A 19,505-nucleotide genomic window follows, 5' to 3' on the forward strand; every position below is an offset into this window, starting at 1 on the left:
CTGACAATAAAGAACCTAACCTAACCTAAAAAGAATAGACTTGCTTTGCTGAGGAGCATGTTGTCTGGACAGAGGAGAACTGGTCCAGAGTAACTTCAGTGATGAGAGGACGTTCAGTTTATTTGGGTCTGATGGAAACATTATGTTGGGCATAGGACTGGGGCAAGACTCAACCCAAAGTGAACCCAGTTAAATTTGGAGGAGGAAGTGTCATGTTCGGATAGACTGGCGTCCTGTCCAGGGTGGACCCCGCCTCACGCCCGATGTCAGCTGGGATCGGCTCCAGCACCCCTGCGACCCCGACCCCGGGATAAGCGGTTGAGGATGAATGAATGAAGTGTCATGTTTGGGGGATGTTTTCTGTAGCAGGAGTTGGGCCTCTTGCACAGCTACATTGCAGGGTGAATGCAAATGTTTGTGTGAACCTCCTTCAGCAACATGCAATACCTTCACTGCAACTGTCTCCCAATCAGCTGCAATTTTCATGCAAGACAATGTCCCCTGTCACACTGCAAAATCCTTGTGAACAAAGTAATGTCTAAGAAACCCACTCCAGTTAGTGAACTGTGGAAGAGACTGAAGAAGAATGGACCAAGATCAAACCAGAGCAGTGTGAGAAACTAGTGATGTCCTGTGGGTGCAGATGTGCTGAAGTCATTCAAAGCTGTGGCCTCTACAATTCCTGTTCATTTTTTAATCCTATAGAAGAAAAAATTGTTGAAATCTTCACTTCTGACACAATGGTTACGGTTACTCTAACTTTAATCAATGTTTTATTTATTTTTATAACAAAATAAAGGTTTGTGCCTTGGTTATTTAATAAAACGTGCTAGTACAGCAGAGGTATAGACACAGTGGATATTCTATCAAATTCTGAACAATAAAACATAACGGTATTTCAGAATTTATCAAGCATTTATACTTTGTTCTCTAATTTTGATCCCCAGTGTAAATATTACACCCATCATCTTTAAATAGGACTACTTGAGACAATATAATAAAGGCAGGAGAATACAATCACAGTGGCTTGTTGTGGACAAGAGTATGGCAATATGGTAATATGGTAATGATGATACGGATGTGTTGATATTGCTAGTGTGTAGCAAGATAACAAACCAATCTATTAAAGGTGCTTTAACAAAATGTATTAGGGGCCTCCTTCAGAGGCAGAAGCCTATTGCTCCATGTGCATAATTTAATGTTGGAAATTAAAAGACCAGCACATCTTGTTACAGTTTTGTAAAACAGGTACAATATGGATTTGGATAACCTGAACACTGTTTAATTTTGTTGACATTTTAGTCAAAGGTTTTTACAAAGATAATTTTGGAAATATCTTATTTTGAACTGTCAACCATAAAAAAATCAACATGTAATAACATTTTACATGAATCAGGTTATGAATTAACATAAACAAAGCCCTTCAGAACGTTCTGTAGATAGAAAGAATGAATGTAGACAGCTGAATATACAATAGTAAAAACCAAAAACAAAACATGAAACTTCCCAAGTTGATTACTCACATTAAGATTTTTTTTATATATACAATTTTTCTGAAGTGTTATACTATCTATTATCTAAAGGTGACTTTTGGTAAACTTGGAAACCTCTACAGATGTAGAGAAAGTGCTGTAAAAAACAAAGAAAAAAGGTTTTAAAGAAGGCGTGTTATGGAAGCAAAATAGCAGTAATTTCCTCATAACAGAACAAAGACAAACAGAAACAATCAAAACAGAGTTCCCACCCCAAATAACAACAATAATATAAATAATAATTTAAAAAAATTGTAAGTCAATGTGTGTCAAATTTGTTGTAAGAGAGGACATATATATATACATGATGAAAGAGAAGGTATTAGAAGAAAAAAAACATCAACAAAAACACAAAAAAACATAAAAATAAAATAATTAGAGAAGTACAGTACATACAGAGTGAAATCCCAGCGGGTTGTCATCTAAACAGAGTTAAGCTGTTAGTTAGTTAAGGTTGTGAAAAGGCTGCCAAATCTCGTAAAATTTGACGGATGAACCCTTAAGTGTATGTTTTATTTTTTCCAATTTCAAAATAAAGTACTCCTGACCCATAGTGTGGGTTGGAGGGATGGCATCTGTCCACTTCAGAAGGATTAGGCAGCAGGCAAGCAACGTACAGTAGGCCAGAAATTCGCGCTGAGAGTTGCTCAAGCAGAAGACAACAGAAGATACTCCAAAAAGGGCTCTGACAGGACATAGACACCTCTAGGACCTCTGAGAGTGTTTTAAATGTCGATGTCCAGTAAGCCATCAGCTTGTAAATACTTATATTGCGTTGTTTCTCATGTCGTTCTATAGGCTATATGTCATTACTGCTTCTACTGTTTTAAGTGTGTCCCTTTTTATACCATGTGTAGGCTATGTATTAAAGGTTGAATATGGAGAATGAGCAGAACACCATCATCTAGTCTCAAGACCGTAGTCACAACAACAAAAAATAATTCCAGCAGTGTTACCAGGTTCGTTGCAGAGTGTGTCAGTGTCCAGCCTGCTTTAAGTCAGTGATGAATCATAATTTGGACTAATCAATTAATTTGACAACAGAATTTAACATTAGCCAGTCTTCAGTCTTTCTTTTGAGTGGAATCCATTAACTAGCTCTCAACTCAAAATGATTCTTGTTTCTGTAGCAACAACAGACAATCCTGGCAACCTGCAACGCTCAAGCTATTGGCTGCTACAATGGAAACAGTACAGGACAGAAAGCTATTGTCAAACCTGTTAAAATATAATAATTATTAAATAAATATAGCTTTTTAAAATTATTCTACATAGTCAAGCTTTGATTGCCCTGTGTATTTATTAATTTGCACTGTCCCTTTTCCAATAAACTCAACTGAAAGTAAACTATTCATCAGGTACAAACACACCACGCCTCACCAAGACAATCTACATCATCTTCTGTCTTTCTTTATTGGCCATTGTGAACAGACTTTTTTTCTTCCTTTATTTGAGAATTTTGACAAATATAGTACAAACAGATAAGTATGGCATCGTACTTGACAAAGACAGGAATGTGTGTAAAGACAGTCAGTTCTCCTTTCAATAACCATTGTTAACAGAAAGACATTTCGCAGGTATCTACATCTACGTCATCGTCTCACAGAAGGTGGCTGGCGACGTCACACGTGTGACATTCATGAATCATCGGAATATAAAGCAGACCAGGCTTGTTCACTGAAATGGAAGCTATAGCCTAAATACGAACTAAAGAGAAACAATTCAAAATATTTCTAGAGATACAGGACTTAGAAGTACGGTTTATATAAATACCAAACCCTGCCATTCGGAGCAAGAATATATCATCATTATATCACTGTTCAAATTTAAATGCGCAGAGTCTCTGGGAATACAGTGAGTATTAGATGCCGGTGGGATGATTTTACTACAAAACATTGCAGGGCTCTTTAGACAGAGGATAAGTTCAACAACATCAAGGAAAAAATGATTGTTGTCAAAGCACAGACAAAATTGATATAAAAAATGAGTATCTGTTGATGAACAACATGAACAGTAAAATGACATCAAATGAATAATGATCGTGATGTTGGACATACACTATGACACTGTTTATCCCTCCCCAGCAGGCTAACGTTTAAAAACGACCAGTCCTGGTTGGATGACGCTTCCTGAAGGAGGGTTGGGCCACACCTCGCTACACCCTTACAAATTCGGCTGCGCTCAGGATTAGGGTTGTTTTAATATTTCCAACTGCACATGAAGGCAGCGCGAGACAAGAGGTCGGCTGAACAACAGGGAGAGAGGAAGGAGGAAAGATAGCAGGACGCAAGATAGCAGGACGCTGTTAGCGCTGGCACACTGAGCCCGTTTATCAGAAGCTACAGATAAAAACACATCTAAGACTATTCTTCAGCGAAGATGTGACTCCTCCAGCACTGCGTCGAGTGTCTAAAACGGCAGAAATGTGTGCCGGTAGTTAGCTAACGCCAGCTAGGTTAACGTTAAGACAGGAAGGGCATCTGTGTGTCTATGACCGTGCAGCCCGATCAAAATCTTCGGATGATAGTTTCTGTGTAAACGTTTGTGAACCAGCTCGACCAACCTCCCGCTGCTCATCTGACCCACCGGTCCTGGTTCCAATATTAACAGAGGAGGAAAAACCACCACACTGTCGAAATGAAATTCACAGAGCATCTCTCGGCTCACATCACCCCGGAGTGGAGAAAACAGTACATCCAATATGAGGTAAGTTAGCTTCAAATTAAATCTTCACTCTGTAAGCAACTAGCTAGCTACATAGCAGCCAATCCCTAACGGTATGTTTAGATGTCTTTCCAATTGAATACCGTTTTTTCTGTTCAGAACCATTTGGAGATACATGGCGTTATACAACAGGAAGAGATGAACTGTTTCAGTTGTTACACCCACATCAAGCAACAGTACCCTTCTAATGTTAGCTAGCTAGCAAACTAGACAAGCTAGGTGTGTTGTTTGTTGGTGTGCGTGTGCGTGTGTGTGTGTGTGCGCGCTAGATGCTTGGAATGTGTTTTGGAGACAATAACATTTGGCTGAGTCATCATTTATTGAGCTAACATAGTTCATCTTTGCGCTTCTTAACCACCCTGTCTGTCCCCAAATGCTGACCCAGCTCAGCAGACCTACTGGTGCTGGTTTATCATGAGGGTGACAGGGTCACTCACAGACATGTGCTGATAGCTGAATCTGCAACCTTTGACTCATTAATGATATTCAAATGTGCAATGAACTCGTATGTTTATGGTGCATTAATTCATATAAAGGGCTGACACTAAACAAATTCTGAGTTTGTCAAGGTTGTACAGTTGCTTTTGACTGAAATTGATTTGAAGATACAGTAGATTCGGTTTGTTGTGCAGTGCATTTTTTTATACAGCAGGAACATGGTGCCGATTCTGATAGAATGGCAGTTCTCACTGTATGAAAAACTTATTAAAGCTATATCTAGTTACAAGTGCCATACAAAGCTGTGGCCTAACCCAGATGGTAAGTGTGGACAAATTTCATTACCAGCATTCAATTTGAAATCGGGTCCATAGTAATGTGGGTACTGTAAAAGGTACACACTGTTACACAGTCAGCTGGCACAGAGGGCTAATGTTCATTAGGTTAAGCTGTTACACAGACGACATCAGCACCAGTTTTGCGGAACAGGAATCAACTGTACTTAAGTTGAATTAGTCAAACTTAGAGTTGGCTTTTGATAGTATTTTATCCAGTTGGAATCTAGTATCAATATTTGGTGTGACCACCCTTTGCCTTCAGAACAGCATCAATTCTTCAAGGTTCACTCACACAGTTTTTGAAGGAACTCAGCTCGTAGGTTGTTCCAAACATCCTGGAGAACTAACCCCTCTTCTGTGGATGTAGGCTTCCTCAAATCCTTCTGTCTCTTCATGGAATCCCAGACAGACTGGATGATGTGAAGATCAGGGCTCTATGGGGCCACACTCACTTCATCTTCTTTACGCTAAAGATAGTTCTTAATGACTTTGGCTGTATGTTTGGGCTTGTTGTCCTGCTGCAGAATACATTTCGGGCCAATCACACGCCCCCCCTGATAGTACTGCATGATGGATAAGTATCTGCCTGATTTCTCAGCATTGAGGACAATATTAATCCCGACCAAATCTCCAACTCCATTTGCAGGAATGCAGCCCCAAACTTACAAGGAACCTCGTCCATGCTTCACTGTTTCCTGCAGACACTTATTATTGTATCACTCTCCAGCCCTTTGGTGAACAAACTGCCTTCTGCTACAGCCAAATATTTCAGATTTGGACTCATCAGTCCAGAGACCCTGCTGCCATTTTCATTTACCCCCATCTTGAAACCCCAGTCTGCCTTTAAATCTTTGTTTGGACACTCAGAGACTTTGCTGATGCAGTAGAACTACCTTGTATGTTGTTGCTGTGCTCAGTCTTGCCATGGTGTATGACCCGGGACATCAAACTGTCTTCCACAACATCACCTTGGTAACAGAGTTTGGGTGTTCCTCACCCAGTTTGAAGCCTCCTACACAGCTATTTCTGTTTCATTTAATGACTGTTTCAACCTCCATGTAAAATTGCTGATCATTAGCACCTGTTTGGTGTAATTGATCGATCACACACCTGACTATACAGAGCTCCAGACTAGCTTTTTTTGCTAGGATCACTGTGGCCCCCAACTGAAAATTTTAGGGGCACACACGGTAAATCAGTAATAGATGCAGAAATTACAATGTGCTGTTTCAAATTCAGTGACACAATTTTATTGTGCAGTTTTGAAGATAAAACATAGAAGGTAAACCAATAGCACCATCACTGTCATGACAGTACGATATTAAAATAATATACCATACACTCAGAATAAGGGGTGTGACGAGTCCAAGAGACGCGACAACATTTTAACACAATTTTAAAATTTCAGTATTTTCTTTACAGGTGGGTATTTTAGCAGAGAGCTGTGGTGGTGCTGCAGGTGTCTTTGCATAGTACTTGTGTTAGCGGTGAAGTAAACAAAAGTATAGTATAGCCCCAAGCCCCTAAATCCCTGAATTTGTGCAAGTATACCTATAAAAATTAGGGATGCTCGATATTGGCTTTTCTGCCGATATCCGATATTCCGATATTGTCCAACCCTTAATTTCCGATACCGATATCACCCGATACCGATATATGCAGTCTTTTTACACCAAAATTGTTAAGATAACAAAATCACATATCACCTAATATGGAATTAACACATTATGCCTAATTTATTGTGATGACCCACTGGATGCATACATAAATGCAACACGGCTTTTCAAATATAAACACTGTCTGTACAAAATAAGTTATTGAAAAAAGTGCTATTCATTTATTTGTTTGTATTTTTAGAGAGAATATTTTGCCTCAAACAACACTACAGACAACATCACAACAAGGAAGATGCATAGCTTCAGTCCAGAGTAGTAAACAAACTTAGTTTTCTTTTTCCAGACTGAGTAACGACTGAGCCGTAACTTGGCAAATAATACAATCAATAAATTAGCAGTCAAGCTCAACATGCTAACCTGTATTGGATCTAACGGATACAGCACCAGAAATTAGCTTCTCGACGTGACTGTAAACAATGCTGTGCAATTCGGGTCAGCACTGGTCTGAGAAATACTTGCGACTGGGCTTTATACAGACATAACGGGGCTCGAGGAACTCCACACTTTTGGTGAATCCGGCATCCTGAACGATAGAAAAAGTTTGTTTCTCTGTGTCGGCTGTTGCTTCTTTTAATCACTTTGCTGCACAGATGTAGCGTATAACTCCGCATGATTCTTCTTGAGGTGGGTGATCAAACTTGATGTATTAAAGGAAGACGCCGTGCAGTCATTGCAAAGCGCACATATACTGTTAGTAGGTGACACTTGGAAATACTTCCAAACCACGGACATCTCCTGCACCGGGAGAGCTGAAGCTTGTTAGCCACGGTTAGCAACCTACGAGTGAAGCGTGTTGTTGTTGTTATACGTCATCAAGCACGCGCCTGTAAACGGCCCGTGTTGCATTCAGGTACACTCGGAAATGCTGAAGCCTACAGAACTAACATCGGTTGTAAAAACCCGATACCGATAATTCCCGATATTACATTTTTAACTCAATATCGGCCGATAATATCGGTGGGCCGATATTATCGGACATCCCTAATAAAAATGTATGCTGGATTGAAGGCAAAGGGTAGTAACATCAAATATACATTTTATTTAGATTTTTTTTTTCTCACTTTGCATTTTGTATATTGATAAACAAAAAATTGTTTATATTTTTGAAAGCATTAGTCCCGTTCATAAAGGGATAGCAAGAAGCCTGGGTTTGTCAATTCCTACCCCCATCCTTCACCATTAACAAATGCAAAATCTAATAAAATAAACTAAGCTATACAAAAAAACCTACTCCAATCAAGCTATTAAAAAAGAGAACAGAAAAGAACAAGCACCGTTAACATCTGTGATAATTACATTCTCCTTTTGCATTTCTGCACTTTTCAAGATATAGCTTTTGTACATTAAAAAAAAAAATTGCATTATAGTCATACTTGGAGGTAGACCAATTGGCATACAAATTAATGGTGGCGGTTTTGAGCTATTGCAAAATAATCACTATCCGCCGATGCATGAGCACGTTAAGCCAATTTACACGCAGGCACATCTGTGTGCAGCCAAGTGTTATTGTGGGATCAGGCGAAGTGTGGAATACATGTCACAGCTTCCAAAAAGAAATGGTGAACTACTGGAACAACACAAACTTTTTACAAAGAATTGCTAAAGCAGCAGGAAAGTACATTTAGAGTTCATGTGCACACCCTCATGGATACAACAAACACAAGAATGGATGCCATTTTGAAAGAGCTGTAAGAAAGTCAGCCTCCACTTCACGTAAAAGAAGGTGGATGACCTGAAAGCTGCCAGCACCAATCTCTCATTCAACTGTAAAACAAATAAAGCAGACACAAACAGGCTGAATCAATGATTGCAATAAATATCAAAGCAGTGAAGGTTTCAAGAATCAAGGACGGGGACACAATTTTGAGCGAAGCAAAAAAGTTTCACACATTTTTATAAATGAGGATTATATCCGGATTCTGTTTGCCAGAAGAGAAAGAAACGCCTGCCTAAAATGAAAGCTGCCAGAGAAAGAGGCGGCATTGCCTTTCTAAAGTATAATAATAATAATAATAATAATAATATGTACATACACGTAGCATATAAACGTAAAGGTATGGTGGAAAATACATTTCATATACCTTGTCTATTGCTGCTCTACTTCCAAAAAGAAAGTTTGAAAATTGCTCTTCTAAAATTTGTAGTTTGAGGAACAAAAAGGTTAACTAGCCCCATATTAAATTTTCATGGGCTGCTGTGAATTGAATGAAATTTTCAATCAAATACAAGAATACTTCTTAGTAAATAATCTAATAACACACTTTCAGCTTGCTTATAGAAAGAGGCATTCTACATGCACAGCTTTAGTACAAATGACAGATGACTGGTACAGAGATTTTACAGCAGCATTTGATGTAATTGACCACAAGCTCCTTCTCTAGACCTTCTGCAATGGCCTGGATAGAAAGTCATCTCATGTATAGATCCTAGAGAGCCTTTTTTAATGGAGATTATTCAAAAAGCATGTCTATATAATGAGGAATCCCTCAAGGAAGCTGTCACGTATGTACTCCATTTTTACAAATGATTTACCTTTTAGTTTGAAAGAAGGCTAAATTAAAGATGTATGCAGATGTCACTACTGTGTATGTATCAACAATATCTGCTGATTTAAATGTCATCTTGAATAGAGAGCTAGATATAATTGGGAAATGGGTCTTTGAAAACAAATTGATACTTAACACAACCAAAACAAAAAGCTTTCGAATTGGTTCTTACCATTGTCTTAGAAGAGAGCCAGAGCGAAAACTCTTTAAAAAATTAAATCCCAATCCAGCAAGTAAAGGAATCTAAGCTCCTAGGCATCATCCTTGACAATAAGTTGTCCTGGTCAAAATATATTGACACGGTTGTTAGCTAAATGGGCAAGGCATCGGCAGTGGTAAGGTGATGCAGAAAATACTAAACATCAGAATTAACTAAAATTGTACTAAACACTATTGCACTTTCACTGCTTGATTACTGACAAATGGTATAGGTGAATGGCACGAAAAAGATTTAAGTACCGTATTTTCCGCACTATAAGGCGCACCTTCAATGAATGGCTTATTCTGAAACGTTTTTCATATATAAGGCGCACCGCATTATAAGGCGCATAGAATAGACGCTACAGTCGAGGCTGGGGTTACGTTAAGGACCGCCCCTAAATTCATTGATGTTAAGTTTGCGTGCTAGCGCTGTTGCCTTCAGTCGAATAGTGATTGTACTGACACTTCTACTTGCTGCTCTCTGTTCAACTGTTCGAGTTTGTCCTCCAACTTTAGCCATCTTGCTCTGTTCCTCCGGAAACTCTGTTTAGTCTTCTTTACTTGGCGCAGGCCATCTTGTTGCTTCCTCCACTTCTGCACCATTGGTTCGTTAATGTTAAACTCTCTCGCTGCTGCTCTATTCCCGTGTTCTACTGCGTGACTAATCGCCTTGAGTTTAAACTCTGCGTCGTAAGCGTGTCTCTTAATAGGAGCCATTTCGGAGTCACACACAAATCGAAATGAAACGGCACGCTTCGTGCAGTCATATATCTCAACATGCACCGCACGTTACTTCTTCTATGGGGGGAAATAGAGTCAGCGGCTGCTTATCGTAGTTGCGAGACCTGTTGAGGCTCAATATTGGTCCATATATAAGACGCACCGGATTATAAGGCGCACTGTCGGCTTTTGAGAAATTTGAAGGTTTTTAGGTGCACCTTTATAGTGCGGGAAATACGGTAATCTCCAGTTGGTACAGAACAAGGCAGCACGTTATTTCAACTGGCTGTCAACACCAGTTAAAGATGAGAAGCCTCTTACCTAAATGCTTTATATGGCTCTTTGCTAATACAAAAATATCAAAAAGAGCCAAAAGTAAGCCTGCAGTCAATGATCAAAATACATGATAAAATATTCATTAGCCTTGGCCCCACCTGTAGCCAGATCCCAAACTGGGATACCTGTGTGTTACAACTCAACCCTGTTAAGCCATAAAGTTAGTGTATTGTTTGGACTATAAAGTTGCATCAAGAGGTGAAATATACTACTACATTGTTTCTGTGTTTGAAAACGGATAGCAGGTATAATGTTTCTGCCTCCAGGGTTTCTCCCCCTCTCTGCACCTCTAGCAGCAGTATTTGCATTGTTTGATGGTTGCAGTATTCTCATAAGTCATCGCCAGTGCTCTGCATAGTCACATACTGCTGCTACTCAGTGTGACTGCAGCACATTCTTTCAGTCAGTGCCCCTGAGTTTGACACTTAAGTACCAAAAGCAGACATGGTATGGGAGTAAGAAGAATTGGAATTTCTATTAAGTGACTTGGAAATGTGTATTTTCTCTTATATATTTAGATGATTTATTTAGTCATTGCTTCATTCCAGGGCCCAACCCCTGTGGTGTTGTAGGTGTAGTAAACCTGCTGTTGGAATGAAGTTACAATGAAGTCACACCTCACAATAATACTTATTTATTAACAACCATTTACTAGGGGTGTGATGAGAGCCTCAGCTCATGAGACGAGACGATACGCGATATTGAGTTCATGAAAACAAGATTTTAACAGTATATTTTAACTTTCAGTATTTTCTTTACAGGTTTTTTTCACAAGATAAAGGTTTTGTTAAAGTGCCTGGGTTATTTAAAAAAAATGCTAGTACAGCAGTGGTATAGACACAGCGGATATTCTATCTAATTATTTCAGAATAAATCATGTATTAATAATTTGTTCTCTAATTTTGATCTCCACTTTATTTCCTCTTGTTCATGTTTCTGTTGCTTATTTCCACAGCAGTTGACATGGTCTCTGGTTTCTTCCTACTCTTGCAGTGTTCAGATGCCGACCAGATGTAGCTTATTGTTCCACTCAGCTGTAAATCTGGTCCTGCGCCCAGTTAGTTTTAGTTCCTATGAAGATGTGAGACCCAGGCCTGTGAGGTTTGCAGAGCCATGCTGACCCTGATGTTCCATGCATGTCATGTTTTCTCATGGCAGCTGTGGATAGGTCAGACACTTAGCAGCACAGTTAGATTATCAGAGAGGTATCCTGAGTTGTTGTGGTCTGATGTTAGGGTTTTCCCTGTTTTCTTAGGGTGCACTCACACTTACCATTCGTACCGTGTCTAAGCAGGATTCACTAGTTTATTTGACCAGTGTGCAACTGTACCATGCCTAGGCTAAGAGGCTAACCACATTCTAGCTTCTCCCTGAAGCAGGCCCGAGGTGAAAGAGAAGTGAGCAAACGTCCCATCACGATGACTGGGCTCTATTGTATTTTACTCTCAGATCAGTCTGGTAACATGCTCTGGAGAAAATTTGAAGAAGTTTGCAGAGCAACTGAACCAATCAGTGTTGGTTAAGTGAGGAAACAAGAAGATACTGTTCAGTGAATAAAACAACATGGCGGCTTCCACGGATGAGTGCAGCTATGGAGAAAGCCGCTCACTAACTCTTTTTTCTCTTGGATCCTTCTGTTGAATATGGACGGGGCACCTGAAATTAGGCCTTTGATCCTTAAATTCACATTACACAAACCGCAAATATCCTTTACCAACATATTGTTTACTTTCTGAGCTTTGCCTCCACGTTGTTAGTACGTCATACAGGGGCCAAACCCCTATGGATTTGGCCCGTTGGTGATGGTTTATTCAATCAGCAACCAGTATTTTTGCCCCTTCCCAAAAGATCTCCAAACGAGAGTTCCCAGATGGATATGCTGAGCAAATGAGAATCAATCCATCTGGCGGAGTCTGGTTATAGGCCTACGTTTGAGCCAGCTTCAGACATGAGGCGACAGGGAGATCGCGATTCACGGAACCTCCTTGTCCATCCATCCATCAGGACGCCCGGGCTGCCTGCCTATTGAACCAATGTTAGCGAGTTATACTTTGTACATCCTGAACCTGGTGTCAGTTAGACCCAGACTCAGATGAGGAGTCTGTTGTCACTAAAATCAGTGACTAGCAGACGTATCACTAAGTGTAGTTAGCATAGTTTCTTAGTTTCTGTTGTTTGATGCTTGTAACTGTCAGTGGCTGACAGCTATGAGGGCGGTGTGGTTTCTCTCTGTAGTGACAGTTCACTCTGGTCTGGAGGTTTCACCTTCCTTTTGGTTGAAGTTGTTCCCTCGATTGGTTTATGGATTAGTGACGTACCAACTTTAAACTGCCCGTGTTATGTTTGAAATTTTTTTTTTGTTAAGATATTAATCCCTATAGTCAGTGTTGGACATTTTTGAGGACAGAAACAAAAGAAAAACATATTTCTGAGTGGACGGGTACTTTAAGGGGGTAAATGTATACCAATTTAGGCCAATATCCTGATCACACATTAAGCCATTATTTTTTATTTTATTCAATTAATTTAATTTCTATCTCTAACACACACTGAAACAAACAGCGCTGTTACATTTATACACTGATAATATCAATAGTGTGTTTTATATTGACTCATGTTAGTTGGTGTTTACCACATGCATTTTCATCTGGAAAGAAATTGATTTTATTCACTCATGGATGTTTTTTAATAGTGCCATCAAAATGTCGTTTGTGTCCCGATTTAAGGAAAGCATTTTTTTAACACTATTTTTAAATAGCTCTTTGCTGAAATCAAGCACACCTGTAAAGGAAATACTGAAAGGTAAAAAATACTGTTAAAATCTTGTCTACTGTGAATCCAGTATTGTCTCGTGAGCAGAATGGTAATCACTGTGCTATGCAGTGGGTAGCAGCACCTTATTGGGGACAGAGCACTGACAACGTTGGGTGCGAAGGCCCTATTAGATTTGCTGCGTTTATTATTCTTACTTTTATTTTTCCAAATGAATTGCCTTTTTGAGGGCCTAAACAAGTAACCTGAATTTCTTTCCGCCTTGCTTCACTCGTCCATCTAGGATTGCTCGACTGTGAAGCGATTTCAGGAGGCTGGGCCTAATCGAAAATCCTTGCATATGATTGGATAAACCCCTTGTCCGTCATCTTTATTGATGTGCTACTTCAACCACTCACATCGAAACCAAGCAGTGACGCTGATGAGAGCAACGCAGGGAAAGGCCAAAAAGAACTGGCGATATCCTTTCCACCAACAAAAGCCTTCAGACCCGTTCTTCTTTCTCTTTCTTTTAAAGAAGAAAGATTCTCTAGATTGGACAACACGGATGAAAAAGCAGAGTCCATGTTGACGCCAGCTTCCTCGATGCGAGCCGCCACTGTTGTTTCTCCGCTATGTCACATGTATAAAATCCTGCCCGGTGGCCTCCATTGTCCTGAACATTTTTTACGGACCCTGAAATCACTTTCTTATGGAGCAAATCCAGATGGTTGAGTGGAGCTAGGCGGAGTCAAGACGGAAGCAAGGCTGAACGAAAGTCATCTGGCGAGCGTCAGGTTACTAAACATGCTCAAAAACTCAATCATTTCTATAAGCCATTGGCCCTAAGGTGATTTTTTTTGTCTTCCCTTTCCTTCTTTTTTAGCTAATTTTTGTCTTAGTCAACATAATATTGCTGTCAAGGTCTGTGCACAGCAGCATTGGTAGAAACTACATGGTACAGCAGCCTTAGTTCATGGGAAGTTGGTTTGCTGATGGTAGCAGGTTTCAGTTGGAGTGAGAGAGCAACTGACGGAAAAATAAGGGTGAATCACAATTCTCTGTTTCTACTTCAAGTCATAGTTAAGTAAGCAGACATTTAGATAATTTTCTCTGCCATAACACCAACAACACTACTATTTATTTAGCCCATGTTTGTCATTTATACATGTTACAAATAAAACGGTACAAAAATATTAGTAACAATTAACATCTTTCTCCCAAATTCAAAAAACTAGAGTGCTGAAACTCAACTTTGTCATGTCATCAACTTTAGGGCTGGCAGCCAGCCAGCTCTGTGCGCATTGGCTTTATGTACTGCAAATTATGGATGATTCGATATTAAGTTCGGAAATCAGTCCTGATATTGACACATGAGCTGGATCGGGTATCGAATTATTTGCCAGATCCATGGACCAATCCATTACATACATTTGTGATGCATGTTATGTCACATCACGAGTGAGGAGTGCCTGTGCACAATGCCTATTGACTTACAGCCAACAGCCATTTCACCAGTCAAAATGTTACATATTCAAATCAAAATAGCTGGGTGCTTATAGACATGCGCTCCTTAAGGTAAAGCTGAGAAAAATAATAGCAAAAGGTGAAACCACAGCTCTGCCTTCACATCACAAAACTATTTTAAACTCGTAATCAGTCATGCCACAAAGAAAGCAAGCAAACTCTCTTTAAAGAATTGTTCAAAATGTCCAAAGGTAAATCAAAAATAACTTTATGGTTTTCAAGCACAACAAAATAAAGAAATAATTCCATTTTGTTTAATTCTGTTTAGTTGAAGTTGAGGTTTAGTTAGAAATGTGCGTTAACGAGCAGTTGGAGAGGTGCACCTAATAAAGTGTATGAGTGTATATGAGGTAGATGTAAGAATACAGGTCAAATAAAATTCACAGAAAATGAAATCAGACAAGTTAAATGTAGAGCAAATGTATAAGATAAAATATGTATGACAGTATATGACAGAAATGAGCACTAAGATTAAGCTGTGGGGACAAGCGCGCCGTTATGTGGACTGGCGGGGAATTACGGGTTCAAAACGCAATTAATTGCAATTTATTTATTTTAATCAAGTAATTTCTTATCGACAATTAAACGATAATCGATTGTCTGCATCCCTATTCAGTATCTAGGATTACATTTGTCTGCTCAAACAGGACCATTTTATGAACGATGATAGCTGCCCCTCTAACCCTTATCTGAAAATTTGGAATGGAATGAGTGGCTCATCCACGCCCTCTTCATATGTGGGGTGTCAGCTGATTTGGGATGTGTTCATTCCCTTCCAAGAAATCAGACGCACTCCAGTACCTGTCTTTACAGCATTCACCCTAGGAACAATACTAATAAGTTATAATGAAACTGCATGACCAGAAGTATTCTGTAGTAGTGGAGGAAAAGAGTGGGGACAGGCTAAAAATAAAATGAAATAAAATAACAAACAAACACAAAACAGAACAAAATAGCTCAACAACTAACAGCTAAACTGAGTTTCCAGGGTCTCTTGCCTTAACTAACAATGCTTTTAATCTTTTAAGTCACCATAAGAAAAGAGAAAAAAAACAAAAAAGACCCCCAAACGGACTGCAAACACCATTAAGTAAATTAGCCAGAAGAGGGCACCTAGATTCCTTAGGATTAGAGTGCATAGGCGTTTATTAATGTAGGCTACTGCTACACATCAGTGCAGACAAGTGCCAGGCCTCAGCAAAACAAGTGAGCAGCAGAAAGCAAGAACACTTCAGATAAACCCGGGGCTGTGGGTGAATAAAAGTTTACGGGTACGTAATTAATTGTCTCCGGGACAATCAATATTCCTTCTCTGGACGAAGAGAGTTTTGTGGGCACTGACTTCATTTTCTGTTTAAGTTTTCAACACTTTCTGTAAACCAGAACAGGTCGGTAGAAGAAATGGCTCGAGTTTGTTTTGTTCAGTGAGACGCACGCTTCTTTTGCACTGCTCGCCGCTCGAGTTGAGACGAAGATGCTCTATTGTCATAGTACTGTATTACTCTCTGCTGTCACTGTGCTGTGGTGCTCGGCCATGCTGCGCTGGCTGAAGCAAAAATAGGGGCAGTCTGAGCGCACCCAGCACAGAGCCCAGCCCCCCAGTCCTCCAGTACGACCCACAGAGCCTGAGGTAAGGCCAGTAACGTTAACTACAGAATCACCACCGCCATGTTCATTAACAATATCGATGTACGCTAGTTTCGGGGCATTTTAGTGGGTAACGATGCCAGTTTAAGCTAGTAAGCTAGGAAACTGTGGGAATTTTGATTTTAAATAACTACTGATACTTTAACCTCCCACACATCCAGACATGTTCACGCACCGATATTATTATGTTTAGATATTCCATCACTTTCATCTTATTGTCTAAACTCTAATAGTAACTGGTAAGCAGATTAGCATTGTCTGCTAGCTAGCTAACATAAGCAGTTGTACACTATTATATTGTTGAAACAAGTTAATAACACCTAAACCGTATACTCATCACACCAAGATTGTTGGTTATCATACTTTTCTGTTTAAGCAAATTATCCACAAGTTATCCACCATCAACACAACAGGTAGACTGTCAAAGTTTACGTTAGCAGGGCTATTACCAATTGTTTTTAATGGCAGTCTGTTAGCTTCAGAGATATCAAGCTCTAAATCTCTGTGTATTATCATTATTTCGGTTTACAAAACACCTGATACTTTAACTTGCTGCTACAATGTCCTCATGACGAATTCAACTCACAAAATGCAGTCACTACATGAAGGAGTAGTGGCAGAAGGTCACGTAGACCACAGTTCTGTGTCTGAGGGTGCTGGGTTTCATCTTTAATAGAATAGAATGACCTTTATTGTCCTTGTATTGCATACAACAAGATTGTGCAACTCCTTTTGGTGCATTAAACAAACAAACAATATAATAGTGATACAAGCTAAATAAATGTAGTTTGAAAAATAAATATATTATTTTAACAACATAATGTATTGTGTTTTTATTATATTATCATTAAGTTACAACAAAAAATGTAAAAAAGATTTTGGGAAATATTCGGGGCGATTCAGGAAAGTTCAAAATGTTTTTCGGGGAGTCGGTGAAAGTTCATTTTAACCCCTGGTTCAAAGGGTTAAGTATATTGTGATTAGATAAGATGAATTGATGATGAAAATAATTATTTATTGCTCGCCTAAACTCAACTAAATAACATACAGAATCTTTGGATTTTGGAGCAATTGACTGTAATAATTTGCATATTAATTGAGATAGATTAATTATTTTCAACATTTCTGAACTCCCTGAAAGCACAGTCAATCGTCCAAAGTGAAACAAGCTTAGTTGGTGTCAACATATCAAATGTTTTTCTCCTTGTGGGTGGGGTTTAGGGAGAAGAGGGAGGGACTGAGACGAGGGTAAAGGAATGTATAAAAGAGATTAGGTAAAATAGAAGTGGTGAGAAAGAGAAGAGAGTTGGCAGAGAGGGAGATGGTTGCAGGAAATATTATATTGAAAATAAATGGACAAAGGGAGGAAATAAAAGCTGAAAAGACAAGCAAATGGAAGGATTGAGTAAAACAGTAGAAAGAAATTATACTGTAGCTCTCTATACCCCTCCTATACATGAAAGGGGGTTGAATGGGAAAATGACAGAGAAACTCTTCCTCCGGTACAGTAGGTAGCGCTCCTCCAACATACATCTGGACTGAATACGGCTTTATTTTACGGTTCACCTTTGTCAAAATCACAAATGGCCAACTTTTGGACAGAATAACGACAGAAACAGGTCATCTTGATAGTGATGTTGCTGATGATAGTATGACATCTGTGTTATCCTCCACAGACATGAAAAATTTAAAGTCCCACTCCAGACACGTGTTCAAGTATTTCCAAACTGCTATGATTAATATTATGTTTAACATGGATTTCCTTCATAGAAATAAAAACAATCCTCAGCGATGGAGCTGGAATTATGTGCATCATTACATAGATCCAACTAATCGCTGATGAAATTTGTTGACAACTTGATTCGGTTTATTCGATCAGTTGTTGCAGCGCTACACACTTGAGTCTGCTGCAGACGTATCACCATGGTAAGTGTAGTTAGCATCATTTCCTGGTTTCTGTTGTTTGTTAGCTTGTAACTGTCAGTGGCTGACAGCTGTGATGACAGTGTGGTGTCTCTCTGTACTGACGGTTCACTCTGAGCTGGAGGTTTCACCTTTCTGTCCCCCGTCAAATAGTGTTTCACATTAGACAGCGATTGGTTTATGGAGTAGTGATGTTCCAACTAAATCTGCCTGGAAAACGTTTGAATGTCAGATTTCATAGAAGTGAACAGATATTTCCTTCTTCAAAAGAGGAATGTGAAAACACTTCTCTAGTGACAAAATGTTCTCAGATACGAGTCATTATAGTCAGTGTCAGACATATTAGAGGACAGAAACAGAAGAAGAGTGGACGGAGACTAACAATGAAACGATGTTTTCCATCTGACACTAAAGTCCAGGCCTACTTCGTTAGTGGTAGGTTTTTTTGACAAAGAGAAGTAGTTCTGCTTTTTCATCAACAACATGTGCTGCAACAGAGATAAGGCGTTCACTGCACCACAGCCCTGTGTGGTGCTAGGGAGGTGGAATAATATCTTGCTAGTTTCACTTTAAACAAACCAAAAAGCAATTCAATATTTGAGGGTGGTATAAGATGAGGCTGTGGTGGTATTTTATCCATGGTATGGATGAACGTGGACTACGGATGTAACCATATACTGCTAAACAGTCGACTGCCATATGAAAAGGCCACCAACTTCAACCGTAGGTTTTTCATGTAATACCGTGTCAAGGTTTAGCTGCAAGATTGCATGGTAAATGCGCTCTGTCATTGTGGTCAGTCATGTTAGCGACTTTGTCATTAAACGTTGCACTCAACTCAACACTGTATGCCCAGGCAGCCTACACCACAAAAAACAATAAAAGATTGACACAACACCACTGAAATATGACTCCTAACTTGAAAATCAATAGTTTTGCTGTAAAACACTAACCAACTAAGTGTTGCACTGTCCGTTATACCAACATTATATGCATTAGGTTTGTCACGATACTAGAATTTCAAAGTCAATATCAATAACCAGGAAAAAAAATCAATACTTGACACCATGTTTGATACCACAAGGAGAAAATTACAAAAAATTAAGGCAGAATTAATTAAATAAAGATTAGAACAATACAAACAAC

General features: G+C 39.3%; 1 protein-coding gene across 1 annotated transcript in view; it reads left to right on the top strand.

The window, feature by feature from the left end:
- The first annotated feature begins 3,785 nt into the window (after positions 1–3,785).
- The window catches only part of LOC310957335 (xenotropic and polytropic retrovirus receptor 1 homolog), an 86,849-nt gene continuing 71,129 nt past the window's right edge, over positions 3,786–19,505 (top strand). Inside the window, exon 1 of the mRNA XM_083927853.1 lies at positions 3,786–4,238. Within this exon, the coding sequence (XP_083783979.1) occupies positions 4,170–4,238 (69 nt within the window). The 5' untranslated portion in view covers positions 3,786–4,169. The remainder of the gene's footprint in view (positions 4,239–19,505) is intronic.

This window comes from Echiichthys vipera (genome assembly GCF_963691815.1).
Source record: "Echiichthys vipera genome assembly, chromosome: 15".
Lineage (NCBI taxonomy): Eukaryota > Metazoa > Chordata > Actinopteri > Perciformes > Trachinidae > Echiichthys > Echiichthys vipera.